Below are 15218 nucleotides of genomic sequence, written 5' to 3'. Positions count from 1 at the left end.
TGAAAGCAGGCTGACTTGTTGAGGGCAGCAACAGGAGCTCCTGACATAAATAGCTTTTCCCTCTTGGCAGTCTGTTGGTGGCCTGTGCCTTGCAACTGCGCTGAGACCCTGCCACTCAACAGGTGTGTCCTGATTACACAAATAAGTGCAGTTGGTCGCAGTGTTAGCCATCTCTGCCACAGGGCCAAGGTTGAAAGTGGGGCTTAGCCACTGTGACCTATTTGTTCCTCTGTGTGACCCTTCCTGAGGATGGCTGGTGACAGCTCTGGTGCAGACAGCAGACTCTGTCCACAGAAGAGGTTCAGTCTCAGCAGGTCTCTGCAGACTCACGTTTCCACATGAGCTCTTCAGCACTTAAAATGTAGCAAAATGTGAAGGACTTCTGTGGCTTAGGATGCTCCGTGCAGCTGGGAAAATATACAGTATGACGTGTTGGTGTTATCTTCTGTAACGTGGTATGTGTTGTTGCAGGCACCGTTGTTTTGGCACATGCTGAAATTGTAGACGGCTGGTAGGAATCTCCCTGGGATGTAGTGAAATACAAGAAAATCCTACTCTCGCAAAATTATCGTTCGTGATGGCAAGGGCATTTGGCTGGAGAGGGGACAGATTGGCGGAGGTGAAGCTTTAGGAGGAGATGTGCTTTTGTGTGTATGTGTGTGGCTGGATGATTCTTTCTCTCTCTCTCTCTCTCTCTCTCTCTCTCTCTCTCTTTTTTTTATTTGCTTTCTTTTGGGGCCCAGGCTGGTGGCTGAGGTCAACTGGGTCAGTGGCACTGGGAGGGACGGTCCCAATCTCTTACTTCAGCAGCTGGGAAGTGTACTCCAGAAGGAATATTATATTTCTTCTGCTGACTTTGCCAAGAAAGAGAGGAAATCCATAATTTGAGCAAAATAATTTATTTTTTTTTCCTGTAGGATGGGGTGAGGTAGGAAGGGAGAAGTGAAAAATCCTTACAGTGGGTTGGTTGACATGGCTTTTATGCTGAAACTGTCTTTCAGGCTCTAAGAAGTGTTTGGCTTCTCCTCCTTATTGTGACAAAGTCTCTTTAAAGGGGGCTTGCATCTGGCGTGCATGCAGCTGGAAGCATGTTTTAGCGCAGATCATGTATTGTACTGCACGGTTTGCATTCCTGATAGARTGCTTTTTGGATTAATTAGCTAATAACAAAGACAGCCTTGTGTCTTCGGAAACATACAACTTTATACGTTGCTGGAGTTGTGACCCCCTAGTACAGGTTGTAAAATGATGGATTGTGATCTGTGTGGAGGCTTTATGGATGTTTTAGCTGATTTTTTCTTTTTTTTTGAATTTTCACGTATGATGTTGACGAGTTCCTTCACCTTGTGTTTCTTGCCATTCTTCTAGGGTTCTGGACCATACTTCAGTGTTGAAGAGCAGCTGTGGCATGTTGCTATAATTTCCTAGTCAGCAGCAGGGGGTAGAGCATCAGGTGCTTTCCAATGCAGTGCTGTGTGGGTCCTGGTGAAACCAGGGTAGTCCTTTCCCAGTGAGTCAGACAGAAGTGAGTACAGTTTGTTTCTGTCAGACTCCCACGGTCTTTAAGTATTGCTGTTGGGTGGGGTTTCTTAAAACTTGGATGCCAAGGTCTTGATTCCACAAAACATTTAAGCATATGCTGAATTTTGAGCATGTGGTTTAGTATTTTGTTGGATTCTGCTCTAAGGAAGGTCAGGTGGTTCATTGGCTGGATTATCGTGGTCTCTCTGCTGCGTATTATGTAGCATCAGGCCTCGTGAGGTAGGTTAGTCCCCTGAATTTTTGGATGTTCAATCCAGTTGCTGAAAYGGGAGGTACTTGGTTAAATCAGCCACTCGCTGTAGGTGTGTGACATTGGTTGACTATCTCAGATAATTATGGAGCAATTTATAAAGATTTGCATGTGCAGAAAGACTGAAGCAGAAGAGTCTTTGTAAGGGAAACAGGATCATTTTTATCAAATGATTAAATTTATATGGTGATATCCTTTTTAACTTCCTAAGTTTTGAGAATTGCTCTAGAGCATTGCTGTGATGTATTTTGCATTGCTTTGTTGATGTATTTTTGGAGCTGTTTTGTGGAGTGTTGTTGAAGCAGCAAATCAAATTGTATCTCAGCACTTGATTCCATCAGTAGGTTGAATTTAACTCATCTCTTGCTATCGAGGATCAAATGTCTCTGACCAACATTTGAAAATTCTCACAGTTCAGTCTCTACTGCCCTGATCTTAGCAAACGGGAGGTGTGTATCTGTCCACGTTCTGCATCCCCTGTCTCATGTTCTCCATGTTCTCAGTTCCCTCTTTTGCTTCTGTTTTGTGTAAGTAGAAATGTCTGGGGGATAAAAGGTGGGCATTTGTAAGACATTTAAATTATCTGAGTCCAGAATTGTGTATGGAGGAAGCAGGTTGAAAAATGAAATATCTATTTTATCTACTGAGCACTGAAACTGGTTGCCCAGAGAGGTTGTGGAGTCTCCTTCTCTGGAGATACTCAAAACCCGCCTGGATGCAATCCTGTCTAACATGCTCTTGGCAACCCTGTTTGAGCAGGGGTGTTGGACCAGATGATCTCCAGAGGTCCCTTCCAACCTCAACCGTTCTCTGATTCTGTGATACTAGTGTGTGTCGGGGGAGGACGGATGGAGGTGAGAAGCCAGAGCCCAGCAAACAATTCTTCCCCCTTCCTCAACACACACTGCCCCTGTTGATAAGCGTGAAAGAAGAGGGTGCCTTACTACCAGGAAGTAGTGAGCTGGTACCCTGGGCCAAGCCAGTGCATGTCCCTTTCRAAATTCCTCTTTCAGCAGCAAGAGGATCAAGGCCTGCCATCTCTGAACTAGGAGAGTGACCAGCTGTATAAGGTGGAGGCTGCTTTTTTTCACCTTGAATTCACTTTTTTTTCAAAGAATTGGGAATTATATTTAGTCTTAGTGTTTGTGCATTAAGCTCAGGATGTCTACTTGGGCCAGTACGTGTTGGGAAGGTTGGGATGTGAGTGCATTTTCCATCACTGAAAGCTACTGACTTAAATTCTCTTTACGTCCGGATTTTAACTGGGGGTTGAGGGCTGTGAGTAAGTATTTTGGAGTAATGAATGGAATTGAGTGTAGGCGGAAAGCCTGAACTCTGGGAGAGTAATAAGCAGTGAGGACGCTGCTGGACCTGACCTGACTTTTCAGTGCTGTGCATTCCCCATCTCAGATGGTATCTTGCCCCGCAAACTTCAGCAAGTGCTCTCTTAAAAGTGGAATTCCTCTTCTTGCAGCCTAGGCTAACTCTGGAGATTTTTATGTGTGTGTATATGTATGTATGTGTGTGTGTGTGTGTATATATATATATATATATATATATATATATATATATTCTTAAGGATTAAGAGAAATAGAAGTGTATTTAGGAAGCTGTGAGCTGTTTGTCTGTAGTGGCTCTACTGATAATAAACTTACAGTTGCAAAGATTTCTAGGAGATGAAAAACTTTTCTGTGTGTGCTTTCTGTTTTTGTTTAAAATGGGTCACATGCCCAGGAATGCAGTCAAATTATAATGGTGACTAAGTGCCGGAAAGTATAGAAAAGGGGAGGGAAGGGTGAGCAGAGAAAAAGGAGCCTGAGGCTATGGAGGAAAAGCTGGGAAAATGAGAATCTGGCCAGGCCCTAGGGCCAGGTTAGAGATTCCTACACGCATTAACAGCCACAAGAGATGTTTATTTACAGGGAGCTAATCTTTGTTTTAAAAATGATAGAGCACCCAGAAATGTCACTTTTGGGAAGTGGGCTGGGGGCATTATGGAAACAGGAGGAGGGAACTGGCCCTGGTGTGGACACCAGTCCCTGTTCTTCCTTTCATCCGATGTGGCTGGGAACTATTTGCCATTGAGAAATGCATTTTTTAAAAAGAAGAAATCTTGGTGTAATGTAATAAGATGGTTTGCAACCCCCAGTTACAGAAAATATGTTGGAAAGCTGCTTGTGTTCTTACTTCTCTGATCCTTTTGTTTGAACCTGTGTTGTACTCAGCGTACCTGATCAGCTCTTGGTCAGATCTGAAGCTTTTACTGTAGCAGTCTTTGGGGATGGCTTGCTTTGCTGATGAGCACCCAATCTGCTCAGCATTCTGTTTCATCAACTCTCACAAATGCCTTTGCTCAAGGCTGGCTCAGGCCCCATCAGTATTTGCCAGTTCATAGTTTGTGGAACCAGAGTGAGAATGTCCTTGTGACCATCTTGTTTGTGTTTGTTCTTCATGTGGCATCTGTCCTGGTTGCTCATCTCAGCTCTCTTTCTTTGCAGAGCAGCTGACGTTCCAGTGAAAGAAAGGGTGAAAGTCTCTCAGAACTGGAAGCACGGGCGCTGCCGGAGGGAGATACTGCTGAAATGGAAACACAAGCAAGTTGCTCCTTTCTTTTCTACTTTGTTCAGTGTCAGCTGCTAAGGGGCCTTGGGTTTGCATCTGTGCCCTGAAATGAGGCATTTCATGCTCACTTTGATCTGTGGTGTTTTGCAAGTGATATCGCTGGCCTGTTTCAGATATTGCTGGCTGGCTGGATATGAGATAACTGGAGGTGCTGTCTTGCCCTAGGGATTCACTTATTGAGTTTCTCTCTCAATAAGAGCCCGAATTTGGCATTGTTCTGACCTGTTGGATTTAGTAATCTCTACTTCAGACTCCAAACTACTATGTGCCTTAAAAGCTAGCTTGCCCATCTATTGTTATATACCATGGGCAATTTTCTGTCCTGTTCTTGCAGTGAGCATACCTTGACCCCATATATGGACTTCTGTTCTTTGTGTCTCCTCAAAATGCTTGTTTTCTCACATTCTTTGCCCTAACCCTAGATTTGGACATAAAAATCTAAAACGTTAATTGCTGTCTACTTTAGGCTTCCCTGTTCTACTAACAAAATGTACATTTGACACTAATTAGAGGAGATTGTTGCTGTCAAAATCTTGCTTRCAAAGGTGTACTCACTTTTCAAAGCAAGGAGTGAGATGGGTCTCATGTCTGAGTACATCTAAAGTTTTGGCCTTCACATCGTCAGGCAGAGGGGAAAAGTGAAAGGGACTATGGTTTGTTATTTGTTGAAGATCAGAGACCTGTTAGTGAGCTTACGTGCCTTTTGGTGCRATGTAGATTGAGGTGGTGGATGATGTGCCACTGCTTGTCTAAAGCCCTGGGTATAGCTGTAGTGAACAGAGTGGTTCGTAGTGCGGGTTTTATACCTGCCTGTGAAGTGCTTGAGACCATCTGTGAAGAAGGGCTCTGTAGATGATGAGATCATTACTAAACCAGCTTCTCAAGTGAAAATGCGAGGATGGATTTAATGAGGTCACCATCCAAACTGTGTGCCCTAATTTTCATTTATCCTGCTTTCAAATTTGTTATTTCTCCTTATGAAAAAGCTATAGAAAAAAGGTAAAAGCTAAATTGCAGCAGGAGGAGAGCCATAGAAACTGGCTATAATCTAAGGAAGCTGGATATTCACTTGCTTTTAGAGGGCTGCGTGGGAGTGGAGGAAGGAAAAGGAAATCAAAGCTTGCCTTAAAGCAAAGCTGCTGCTCTAAAGATGCCTCTTATTTTTCCATGCATTGATCAAATCCCAAGTGAATGCTATAACCTATGCTCAACTATTTTGTCCCTGTGACTAAAAGCCTGTTATTAGAAATAGATGCAAGCAAGCAGACATCTTATGTCTAATAAAATACCTTGTCCTCTTACTTGCGCCTGGTCCCTTGTTGTGATGATATGTGRTGTGCCTGTTTGCGATGGCTTTATTGTCACAGAAAATCATGACCTCTGAGGATGAATGAGCTGCAAAAAATAAGAAGGCTCCTGCTTTCAAAGCAGCTTGTTCCTTAACAGCCTGAAAGCTGAAAGATTGTTCTGTGGAAAGGCTCTGATTTTGCTCAGTGTTTGCRTTTATATTGGTGCAGTTGGCAACAGGTGTGAAGGATGGAGACAATTTAATGCATCTGCGCCCTATAGACATGAGCCCAATGTGTCTTTGTAGCTTGCCTTGCCATGTCCAGAAGGTCTAGTTGTTGATTCTCTGGTGGCTACACAAARGCAAAGAGCAAGAGCTCACAGGCTACGTGCCCGTTGTAGCCTGTTCTGTCTTCCGTATTTCGGGTTTGTTTCAAGAATAAATAAACTCCTTGTGATGATGCACTTAATTCAGATATTGCTTGAGTGTTGTCTTCTCTCTCTCTTTTTTTTTCCTCACTTTCCCAGGAAGTTATTTTTTTCCCATACTTTCTACTTGTAACTTCCATGTTCAAAGTACTTTGCAACAGCTCTTTGAGAAGGCTATGGCTTTTGTGCCTGGCACTTCTTTGTAAGGAGACTGCCGCTGTCCTGCAGATAGTAAGGGACAGAGGGGTGCATGATGTCTTATGAAGGATGGGYAATGGAGATCAAGAGATGTTGCTTTTCTGCTACTTTTGGCTCAGAAGTGGAAGAGGTATGACTGTAGAAAAACACCTCCCTTGCATGAGGAGCACAAAGTTCTTGAATACCCTCCAGCCCCTGCTTCTTCTCACCCTAGTGGCTTACATGTGAGGGTACAGAGCCTGCAGGATTTCTTTTTGTCTGTAGGGAGATCTGTGCTTGATGTGACCTGCTCCTCTGCTCAGATATGTGTGAAACAGCAGCAGCTTTGTGTTCTCTGCGGGACATCAGCAAATTATGTGCAGGATCAAGACTGTTTGTGTTCACACAAAGAGCCTCATATTGAAGGCTCTGTTAGAAATGCTTGGCATAGCTCGTGAATGCCTGATAGTCTAGTTTCTTAAAAAGTGCAGGGCTCATCAAGAGGGGTCAGGGAGCCTTAAGTATTTCCTATCTAAACACATTAGACTCTTCGCCATCTTCTCTTTCAGAGATTCCATGCTTGTCTTTTTCTTCAACTCTTGGTTAGAAAAATGCCAGCAATGTGATCTACTCTGGATGTTGCTAGAGAAACTCAATTTCTTAGCCATGCCACTATTTTAAGCCCTGCTTCTGCATGTGAGCAGCAACTCCAACTCCACTTTTTTTTGAGCGAATGTCTGCTTTTGTTTGTCTGAGTGTGTATGTGATCTCTCTCTCTCTTTTTTATTTTTATTTTGTTTTGTTTTGTTTTTATTTTTCTCTTCTCCCCCTTAACCTGTTGTCTGCCTGCAGCTTGATGCCCTGGATGGAGCTAGATGGCGAGTATTTGTACCTGTCTCAAGCTGAAAACATTGAGGCCTACCGGCTCTGTCCAAATAGTACAGGTTTGCAGCGCCACCCTCAAGCTATCTTCTCTGGCCACCAGGAGGACGTGTGTCGCTTTGTTCTTGTCAACTCCCAYGTCGTCAGTGGAGGGGGGTAAGTTTAGTGCGTAAGAGATCCCAATGAGCGTGGTGATGAAGTTGGAAAGGTGACAGGTCAGTCCTGCCATGGAGCATCCTTGTACATGATTCAGTTCTGTCCTAAAAAAACACTCCGCTAAAGAGATGGAGAAGCTGAATCTCATGCTGTTGACAGTATGAACGGCTCTTTTCTCTTTTAAAATTATACAGATGAGTGCCACATAATCCTGACTGATCTGCCAGGTTCATTTCTTTCCCTGTTATAGTCAGGGTAGCTAGACTGTATTCTAATATTCAGAACTGCTAGTTAACTGGGACTGCAGTTGTGTATAAAGCTTTCTAGAGACAAGTATATTTTTATTAGACCTACTGATAAAATTGTGGAAAGGAGGAAAACTGCCAAGCTTTCTAGCATACAAACACTTCTCCAATTAATTTTGCATTCAGATGGGCTTTTTCAATTAAAGGAAAAGACAGAACTGTTGTTTTAGCTATTAATGTATACAGCACTTCAGCACAGAATTGGGAGAAGCAGGCTGTCTTTACTGGATGTCTTGACTCTCCCCTGTTTTTTAAAACCGTAATAACTCCCCTAACCCTCCCCCCGCCCCCAACCCACAACAGAAATCCAGGTGTCAATGAAGGCAGGCGTTTTAAATTCCAGTAAATGTATTGGTTGAAAATAGTCTAAGTTGCATTGTAGTTACTTCAAAACACCATCCTCTATGTGACTGCTTTGGAATGAATGAAAAGCTGAGGCTAAGACATGGCAGAGAGCTACCTGCTTGCTTGCCCAGTTATTCCAGCTGTTTGGCATCCAGACAGGATACTGGCAAGCTCAAAGCAGTAGAAGGGAGAATGGCTGTTCTGCTGATTTGTGTGGCTTAACCTAAACTCATCTTTCCCAGACAGAAAGGTGCCCTACAAAAGCTGTTCTGTGCAGCAGATCAGACTTAATGGCCAGAAATGGGGTTTTAAGAGAACRGGTGATGTGTGGGGAGTGGAGGGTTAATAATGTTGCTTGAATTTCAGCTCCTCTGGGAGATCAGTCATAGCCTTTTAGTGGCACTCCCAAACATGAATGGAAGGTGTTCCCAGCCAAGGGAGCTGTAGCTGAAACAAWTTTCCCACCCCAGGGTCTGTTTTTCAGGGATGGGAATATTGTCCTTCACAAGATCCATGGCTCCTACAGTGTCAAGTTTTCTGCACATGAACAGGAAGTGAACTGTGTGGACTTTCAAGGTGGCCTCATTGTGAGCGGCTCCCGGGACARAACAGCAAAGGTGAGCAGTGATGATCCAGCTGCTGCAGGTGCTGCCTCAGAGGTGACTGCTGAGGTCTCCTGCTGTGAGTGTCAGCAGAACTACTGTGGGCCCTGGCTTGCGTGTCTGCAGGAGGAGCACTGGGTATCTTGGCATAAGCTCATGTCTCTGAAAAGATGTTTGCTGTGCCAGGCTTTTAAGAAGGAGATTTGGCAGCACTTTTGGGTATCAGCTGCTGATTTAAGCTGGAAGCGTAGAGGAATGCTTTGCTTCTTTGACTATGCATTCATCTAACACAATAGTGTGGAGATCCATGCCRGTTAGTATGAAATTTGCCCTATGTGTCTCAAGCATGCCCTTGCTTCCAGGAGCGAAGTTAGGCTATGGACACCACCAGCTTCCATTTTTCTCTTCTAATTGGCATCACTGAACMGTATTTGTGGCTGTTTCTTTTTGAGGCAGAACCTTGTTGACTTTTGTCCTTTGGATCTGGTTAACAGCACTATGTGGACCTGGAGAGCTGTTCTTCTGAGCTGGTCCACAGTTTCAGTAGTTTAGGAAACTCCATGCAGTTGTTTCACCCTCATCCTGCTGGCCTGATGCAGTACCCCTAGCATCTTTACAACCACTAGTTTCATTGTTGGTAAATGCTCCATATTGAAAGCTTTGGCTGTTGCTCAGGACAGGATCCTGGTATACTCTCTGTGTCTTGGTATGTGCCACAGAGCATTAGCGGAGGTARGAAGAAAAGCTGTTATTCCTGTTCAATAAGAAGGGAAGCTGGAACAAAGAGACCTGAATATCTCTTTCAAGGTTTTATAGGAAGTGTGTATTAATGTGCATTACCCTATCTGTTCTACTTGGTCCCTCTGGATGGGTGTGCTCCTGGGTGAGATAACTCCCAAGCAGAGCTGTGTTCAGGTGGAAAGAGCACTGTTTGGGATGCTGTTTGTCTCCTGTGAGCAAGATCTGATGTTGCTTTGGCTGGCATTTRAACAGGGCTGTTCCTCTCTGTTCTGCTGAGCCTTTTGGGAGCATGCCTTCTTGCTGCTTCCCTGGCAGCAGGAAGACAGACCTCCCCTGACCTTGAGAACAAATTGCTGAAGGCCAGAAAGGAATTAAGGCTGTTTTTTTTCTGGAACTAGTGTCAGATCTCGCCCACCCAATGCTCCCTACAGCACAGGCTCTAGGGATGTTCACCTTTTATTTTCTATCATTGCTTTTGTGGGTTGCCTTGTTTGTGTGAAAGACTCTTGGAGGGTGGAAGGGAATCCCTGCCAGCCTTTTAAAGGGGCTCTAAGTGTCTAAGCTATTGAGGGCTCTGCTGAGTGTTGATTAGGGCTAAGCCCTGAAGAGCTGCTAATGTACATTCCTGTGTGATAGGCACCAGATAGTGTGCTCTGAGCAATATTTTTAACCTGTAGGAGATAGGGATGCCTTAAAAGAGTTAAGCTTTTCTGCTGCTTTTGCTGACACTAGGTGCTAAATTCCCCGCTGACAAGAATAGCCTGCAATCCTGGGCATTATCAACAAACAAACAAATAGGGCACTCCCAGCTTTGAAGTCTTGAAGTGAAACACTGGGGGTTGGTTACAGAGGACTGGGGTGCACRGGTCCTATGAGCCAAGAATGGGGCAATGCTGGATAAGTGAGGGCCACAAGCAGAGGCCACAGGGAGAAGCTTGGGGGGCTTTGTAAGGACCCAGAGTCAAAGGTAATAGGGAGGGTGAACTAGTAGAAGGGGATGTGTGTGCAGATGGGGGAGGGAAGGGGGTTTTCTCACATTGTCAGCAGGCTAGAGGGGCCTCTGAAAATAGCCTGGGGGTATGCCTAAGAAACCTGGCCCAAAGGGGATGGCTTTACACAAATCTCTTTCACAGGATATGGAACAATTAATTTTACAGGTAATGTGAATGAAAATCTTTCCAGTGATGGTGCAAAGCCTCCTAGACCTCTTTGAGAACAGCAGAGATCTGAACAAATCCTGCTGCTTGTTCCTTTGTCTACAGAAGATGAGAAATTTCTGTGCTGAGCACTGTCCCAGAGATGCGTGGTATATTCGGGTACTCTCTCTGTCCCTGTGATCAAGTGGGATAGAACGTCATAGTCGTAAGCTGAGTCTTTGTGCAACTTTAAGTGCTTGTTTCTACCTGTGATTGAAGGTTCTACTTCTCAAAAATAAGTAGTGGGAATTCAGTCAGAGGATCACTGGGGAGGGGAGCATGGCAGTTGTGGCAGCTCATTAGCTGTGTGCATCCTACCTTCTGCACCTTCTTGGTGATCTGGCATAACATGCATCTCTCCCTCTAGGTCTGGTCCCTGTCCACGGGCAGAGTTGGGCAGTGTCTACACACAGTGCAGACAGAGGATCGAGTGTGGTCCATTGCTATCAGCCCATTATTAAGGTAACTGAGATCTCATTATTTCGAATAGAGAGAAGTAAGAAGTTGGATGACTATCCTAGATAACTAAATATCTGCAAATCTCTGAGGCGCTACTGTGACACTTCAAGGACTTGATCTAGGTGGAGGTGCTTGTGCCTTTAGCAGGAACTCAGGAAAGAATATGTGTTCTCCATTCCCCAGTACGGCAGAGTGGTCGCTTCATAAAAAGGCTGTGAAAATGGCCACATCGTTCCTGTTACTGCTTTAGGTGGCATCTGCATGTTTTCCCCTGCACAGCCAACTCTCTACCCTGTTCTTCCTTGCTAGTTAGGAGCCATAAGCCAGATCATCTTGAGGTTTTCTACACTGAAAAGATGCCAGCTTATACTGGACTCTCTGGGAGAAGAGGTACCAAGCAGAAAGATCCCTGGTTTTTGGTTTGGGAAGCTAGCCTGGACCTGTGTGCAATGGTGAAAACTCAGTTTTCTTTGAGCATGCTGAATTGGGGAAGGTAAGAGCGGAGTTAAGGGATATGGGATATGCTACAAGTACAGCTTCAGCATGGGAGGTATGGGCGATACCTATACCAAAGTGCTGCAGTTCATGAGAAAGTAAAAATTTGAGACATTTAAGTTTTTACTCTTGAAGTCTTGCGCTGGCTAGCAATGATCAGTCTCTTTGGTGCAGTTTTAACCTGGTCCTCTGCAAGAGAGGTTCCTCCTCAGCCTTCCTCAAGGGAAGAAGGAAGAAGAGCCATTGTTGCTGTCCATGTTATATCTGCAACTAGTGATTTTTAGGCTTATGTAATACTAAATATTTCCCATAATTTTCTGCTTGTTAGATTTCTGAGCTTATTTTGAAACTTTGTTGTTTGGAGCTAATGGTATTATCATGGAAATGACCTTCTGGGTCTGCTGTATTTTTGCTGTTCCTCTGCCCCACTGCTCCCAGTGTTTGAGACAGATAGCATTTTTGAAGTAGTGCCACGTGTGTTAATGCTGCTGCAAGATGTTGGATGGAAGCCCTTTGCTGTCTTCTGCTCTGTTAGGGCCCCTTTTCCACTAGACTGGCCCTGGATCTAGTGCCATGGCTGGGAAAAAAACCAGCAGCATGCTGCTTCCTACTCCTAAGTGATGACCTACTGAGGTGGCCTCTTGTCAGGACAGCGTTCCTCTCCCTGGCGTGCACACTTGTGCACGCTCTCTGTCACAATATTTACCCACCGTCTTCCCCCTCCCCACCCCTTTCCTCCCTGCAGGGTGATAAATGGGAGGCAATGGAACAGCTACCCCATGAACAAGTGGGCTTTAATGTGCACTCTCATTTTCTTTTGAGGCTGCAGACCCTACAGCCTCCTTCACTAGCCCTACTCCCCCCCCCGCCAATATTTTTTTTTTTGGGGGGGGGGGGAATTAGAGCCAATTAGCCACGTCATTAATTCTTCAATTTGATGGCTGATATAGCAGGGCCTGAAACACACTGCTGACCTCGTATAATGGGAACCTTGCTCCTTAACATATTGACGATGGGAGAAGTTAATTAAAATTCCTCAGAGAGAAGGTGTCGGCTAACCTATAAACCTGTCGCTTCTCAGAACAAATCACAGCTATCCTGGAAGAGAGAGAGGATCAGAGCAGGAGGGCATATCGTGGGGGAGGGCCAGGGCAAGGGGCAGGGGAGATGAATTTTACACTAATAGGTTTTATTGCTTGCTGTCTAATGAGGGTGGGTATCAAAAAGATAATATCTGGTTTCTATCAAGGTCTACTTTGGGGAGCTCTGTGGCCTGTTTTACTTGCAAGAGTCCGTATTTTACCTGTATGCATTCCCTATGCACTTGTGCGTAAAGGTTTTCCTCCCTTGCAGTCCCCATCCTTCTGGCCGGTCTTTGGTACATCTGTTCTTCAGAGAGGCTGGACRTAGCCCATTATCTTCTCTTCCTCCTAAAAATTTGATGTGCCCTCCTGATTTTTCCTTTCTCACTTGCTGGTGTAGACTGAGAGCCCTTCCCTAAGAATGGATGGTTCTGCTGATGTAGAATTGGTGCAGAATCAGGCTTCAACCACTTAAGTATTTTGGCCCATCATTGCAGAGAAGCCTCCAGCTCTCTCTAATATGGACACAGCTCTGGAACCRTTCAGAACAGTTGAGTATGGTGGGGTAGGAGCAGGGAGGAGTGCCCCAGCTCTAGCTGTTAACAGTTGCCTCGGAGTGGCTGCAGGTTCTTGACCTGGAGGTTAGCCAGGACTAAGACTCCCTAGAGTAATCAGGACTGTATTCTTACTGAACCTCAACTGTTAATGGGCAGGGCTGAACCTTTCCTCCTTGCTTTTCAATGGTACCTCCCTCTGTGTCACTGAAGCTTCCTTAAAAAATATCCCATGCGCTCCCAACTTGCACGCAATGGGGTTTTCTGTTATCTCTGCTGTAATCCTGCTCTGCTGGTCTGCTACTTTAATGGACAGTGCCCACATCCCCAAAAACTAATGTCAGTAGGTAGGACTAATGCCATTCCTAAAAGAAATGTGTATGGAGTTACTGTAGCAATGCTCCTAGAACAGTCAGATTGTCTGCTTCAGGCTCAGGCATGGATATTTGTGCTCTTGAACTGCAGCTCTTCTGGTTTCAGGCATCTCTTCTGGCTTTTCTACTGTCAGTTGTCTGCAGTTTCCCTGCAACAGAGGTCCTTCTGCAGATGTCCTGAGATAGGGAGAAGGCTTCCTTGTTCTTCCTGYAGTGATGCTGAGCTAGCTAAGAGGGTCTAAGAGGGTCTGCAAACAGAACATGCCCTTGGGGAGATTAAGTCAGGAGAAAAGGCAGTGTAAAGGTAGCAGGAGCACTGGATCTCCTCCTGTTGCTGTGAGGATTGTGCTTGGTCCTCTGTTACCTTTTCAGCTTGTTGAATGCACCCAGATGTGCATTATTAGAGCTTCATTGCTTTGGGGCATCCTAACATTGTCCTACAGGGCAGTGAGGATGGAGAGGGCACTATGCTCCTCCTGCATACCTTTGGTCAATGATATTACTTGGGATATCAGGGCCCACATTACCTGTCACTTCAGGGGTTGGAGAAGAGTGTGAGAGTATCCTTAAAATAAGGTACCTCTGCTTGCTTTGGCAACTTTTGCTGGTCTCCAAAGCTGTCCTTCTGCAAAGATTAGTAAAACGATGTATTTACAGGGAGGCTGTATACCCTAAACTACATTTCTTAGCTGTTTGTAATCCCCTTCCCCCCGAGTTCATTTGCCTTTTGAACTCTGCGTCATGCAGGTATTAAACTTTCGTTTGCTGGTGCTTACTGCAGTGACTTATGTGTGCTCAGGGACCAGGGCAAGCCTGAGTGCAGTGGACCAATTCAAATGTGCAAAGTGAGGCAAACYCAGTGTTTTCTGGTGGAATAGTGATACCTTCATGCTTTGTGACTTGTGACTCCCTGAGCTGGCAGTAGCCAGAGAAGTGACCACTGTACAGGGTTTAATTTGAGGGATAGGTTTATGGAGAAAGTGGGGTCTAATTGCTTGGCATTTATGGCTGCAGAAAAACGAGGCTTATGATACACGTTGTTCTAACGAAATGCTCCTTTATTTAGGGGGAACTTAGTTGCAATGCATTTTTTTCTGATCATAGAGAAGCTTTTAAACTGGAGGGAGAGAGAATAAAAGCAGACTTTGATACTGAGTTCATTATTTATCTTGGATTTAGAAGTTCTTTGGTGTTGGATTAAAAATGTGTTCAAACTTAAGCTCAATTCTCTTCCTGGGTTTGGCTATAGATATTTGTTGTTTAGGTTTTAAATATTTATCATGAGAGTTAGTCTTCCTGTGTCATTCTCTAAGTGTGCTGGCTTTTAACCTAAGAAAAAAGATGATGGAGGCACAAAAATGATTTTTATATGTGAACTTGTAGACAGGGAGTTAGGAAGCCTTGGGTGCAGATTTGGGGAATACCAGATAACTCTAATGTGCCCTATTGTGGCAGAGACATGCTTTTGGTATGTGAGCCCAAAAGATGTCCCTTTCCAACTCGTCAGTGGGCCTGCTGGTGTGTGACTTCTGCTAGCAGATGTTACCTTGCTGAAATGCARGTTTATTCCATAGAGGAGGAAAGTTTGTACTGAATACTTGCTGTGCTGAATGTTTTAATTTAAAGGAAAATGAGTAGTTCTGTGAGCTTTGGAATTTAAGAAGTCAGGTTTGTTCCGTCTCTTCCCTTTATGCCCAGTGTTGTGTTTGAGACCTGATTT

The 15218-nt window shown here is 44.6% G+C and overlaps 1 protein-coding gene across 1 annotated transcript in view; it reads left to right on the top strand.

The window, feature by feature from the left end:
- FBXW4 (F-box and WD repeat domain containing 4) overlaps nucleotides 1-15218 on the top strand; it is a 63392-nt gene that overhangs the window by 6341 nt on the left and 41833 nt on the right. The window contains exons 2-5 of the mRNA XM_085306390.1: nucleotides 4291-4386; nucleotides 7160-7345; nucleotides 8480-8612; nucleotides 10902-10996. Of these exons, the coding sequence (XP_085162516.1) occupies nucleotides 4291-4386; nucleotides 7160-7345; nucleotides 8480-8612; nucleotides 10902-10996 (510 nt within the window). The remainder of the gene's footprint in view (nucleotides 1-4290; nucleotides 4387-7159; nucleotides 7346-8479; nucleotides 8613-10901; nucleotides 10997-15218) is intronic.

This window comes from Rhea americana, unplaced genomic scaffold, assembly GCF_003343005.1.
Source record: "Rhea americana isolate MKP2758 unplaced genomic scaffold, rheAme1 scaffold_24, whole genome shotgun sequence".
NCBI lineage: Eukaryota > Metazoa > Chordata > Aves > Rheiformes > Rheidae > Rhea > Rhea americana.
Note: the sequence above shows the minus strand (reverse complement) of the source record. Positions and strands in the feature narration are given on the sequence as shown.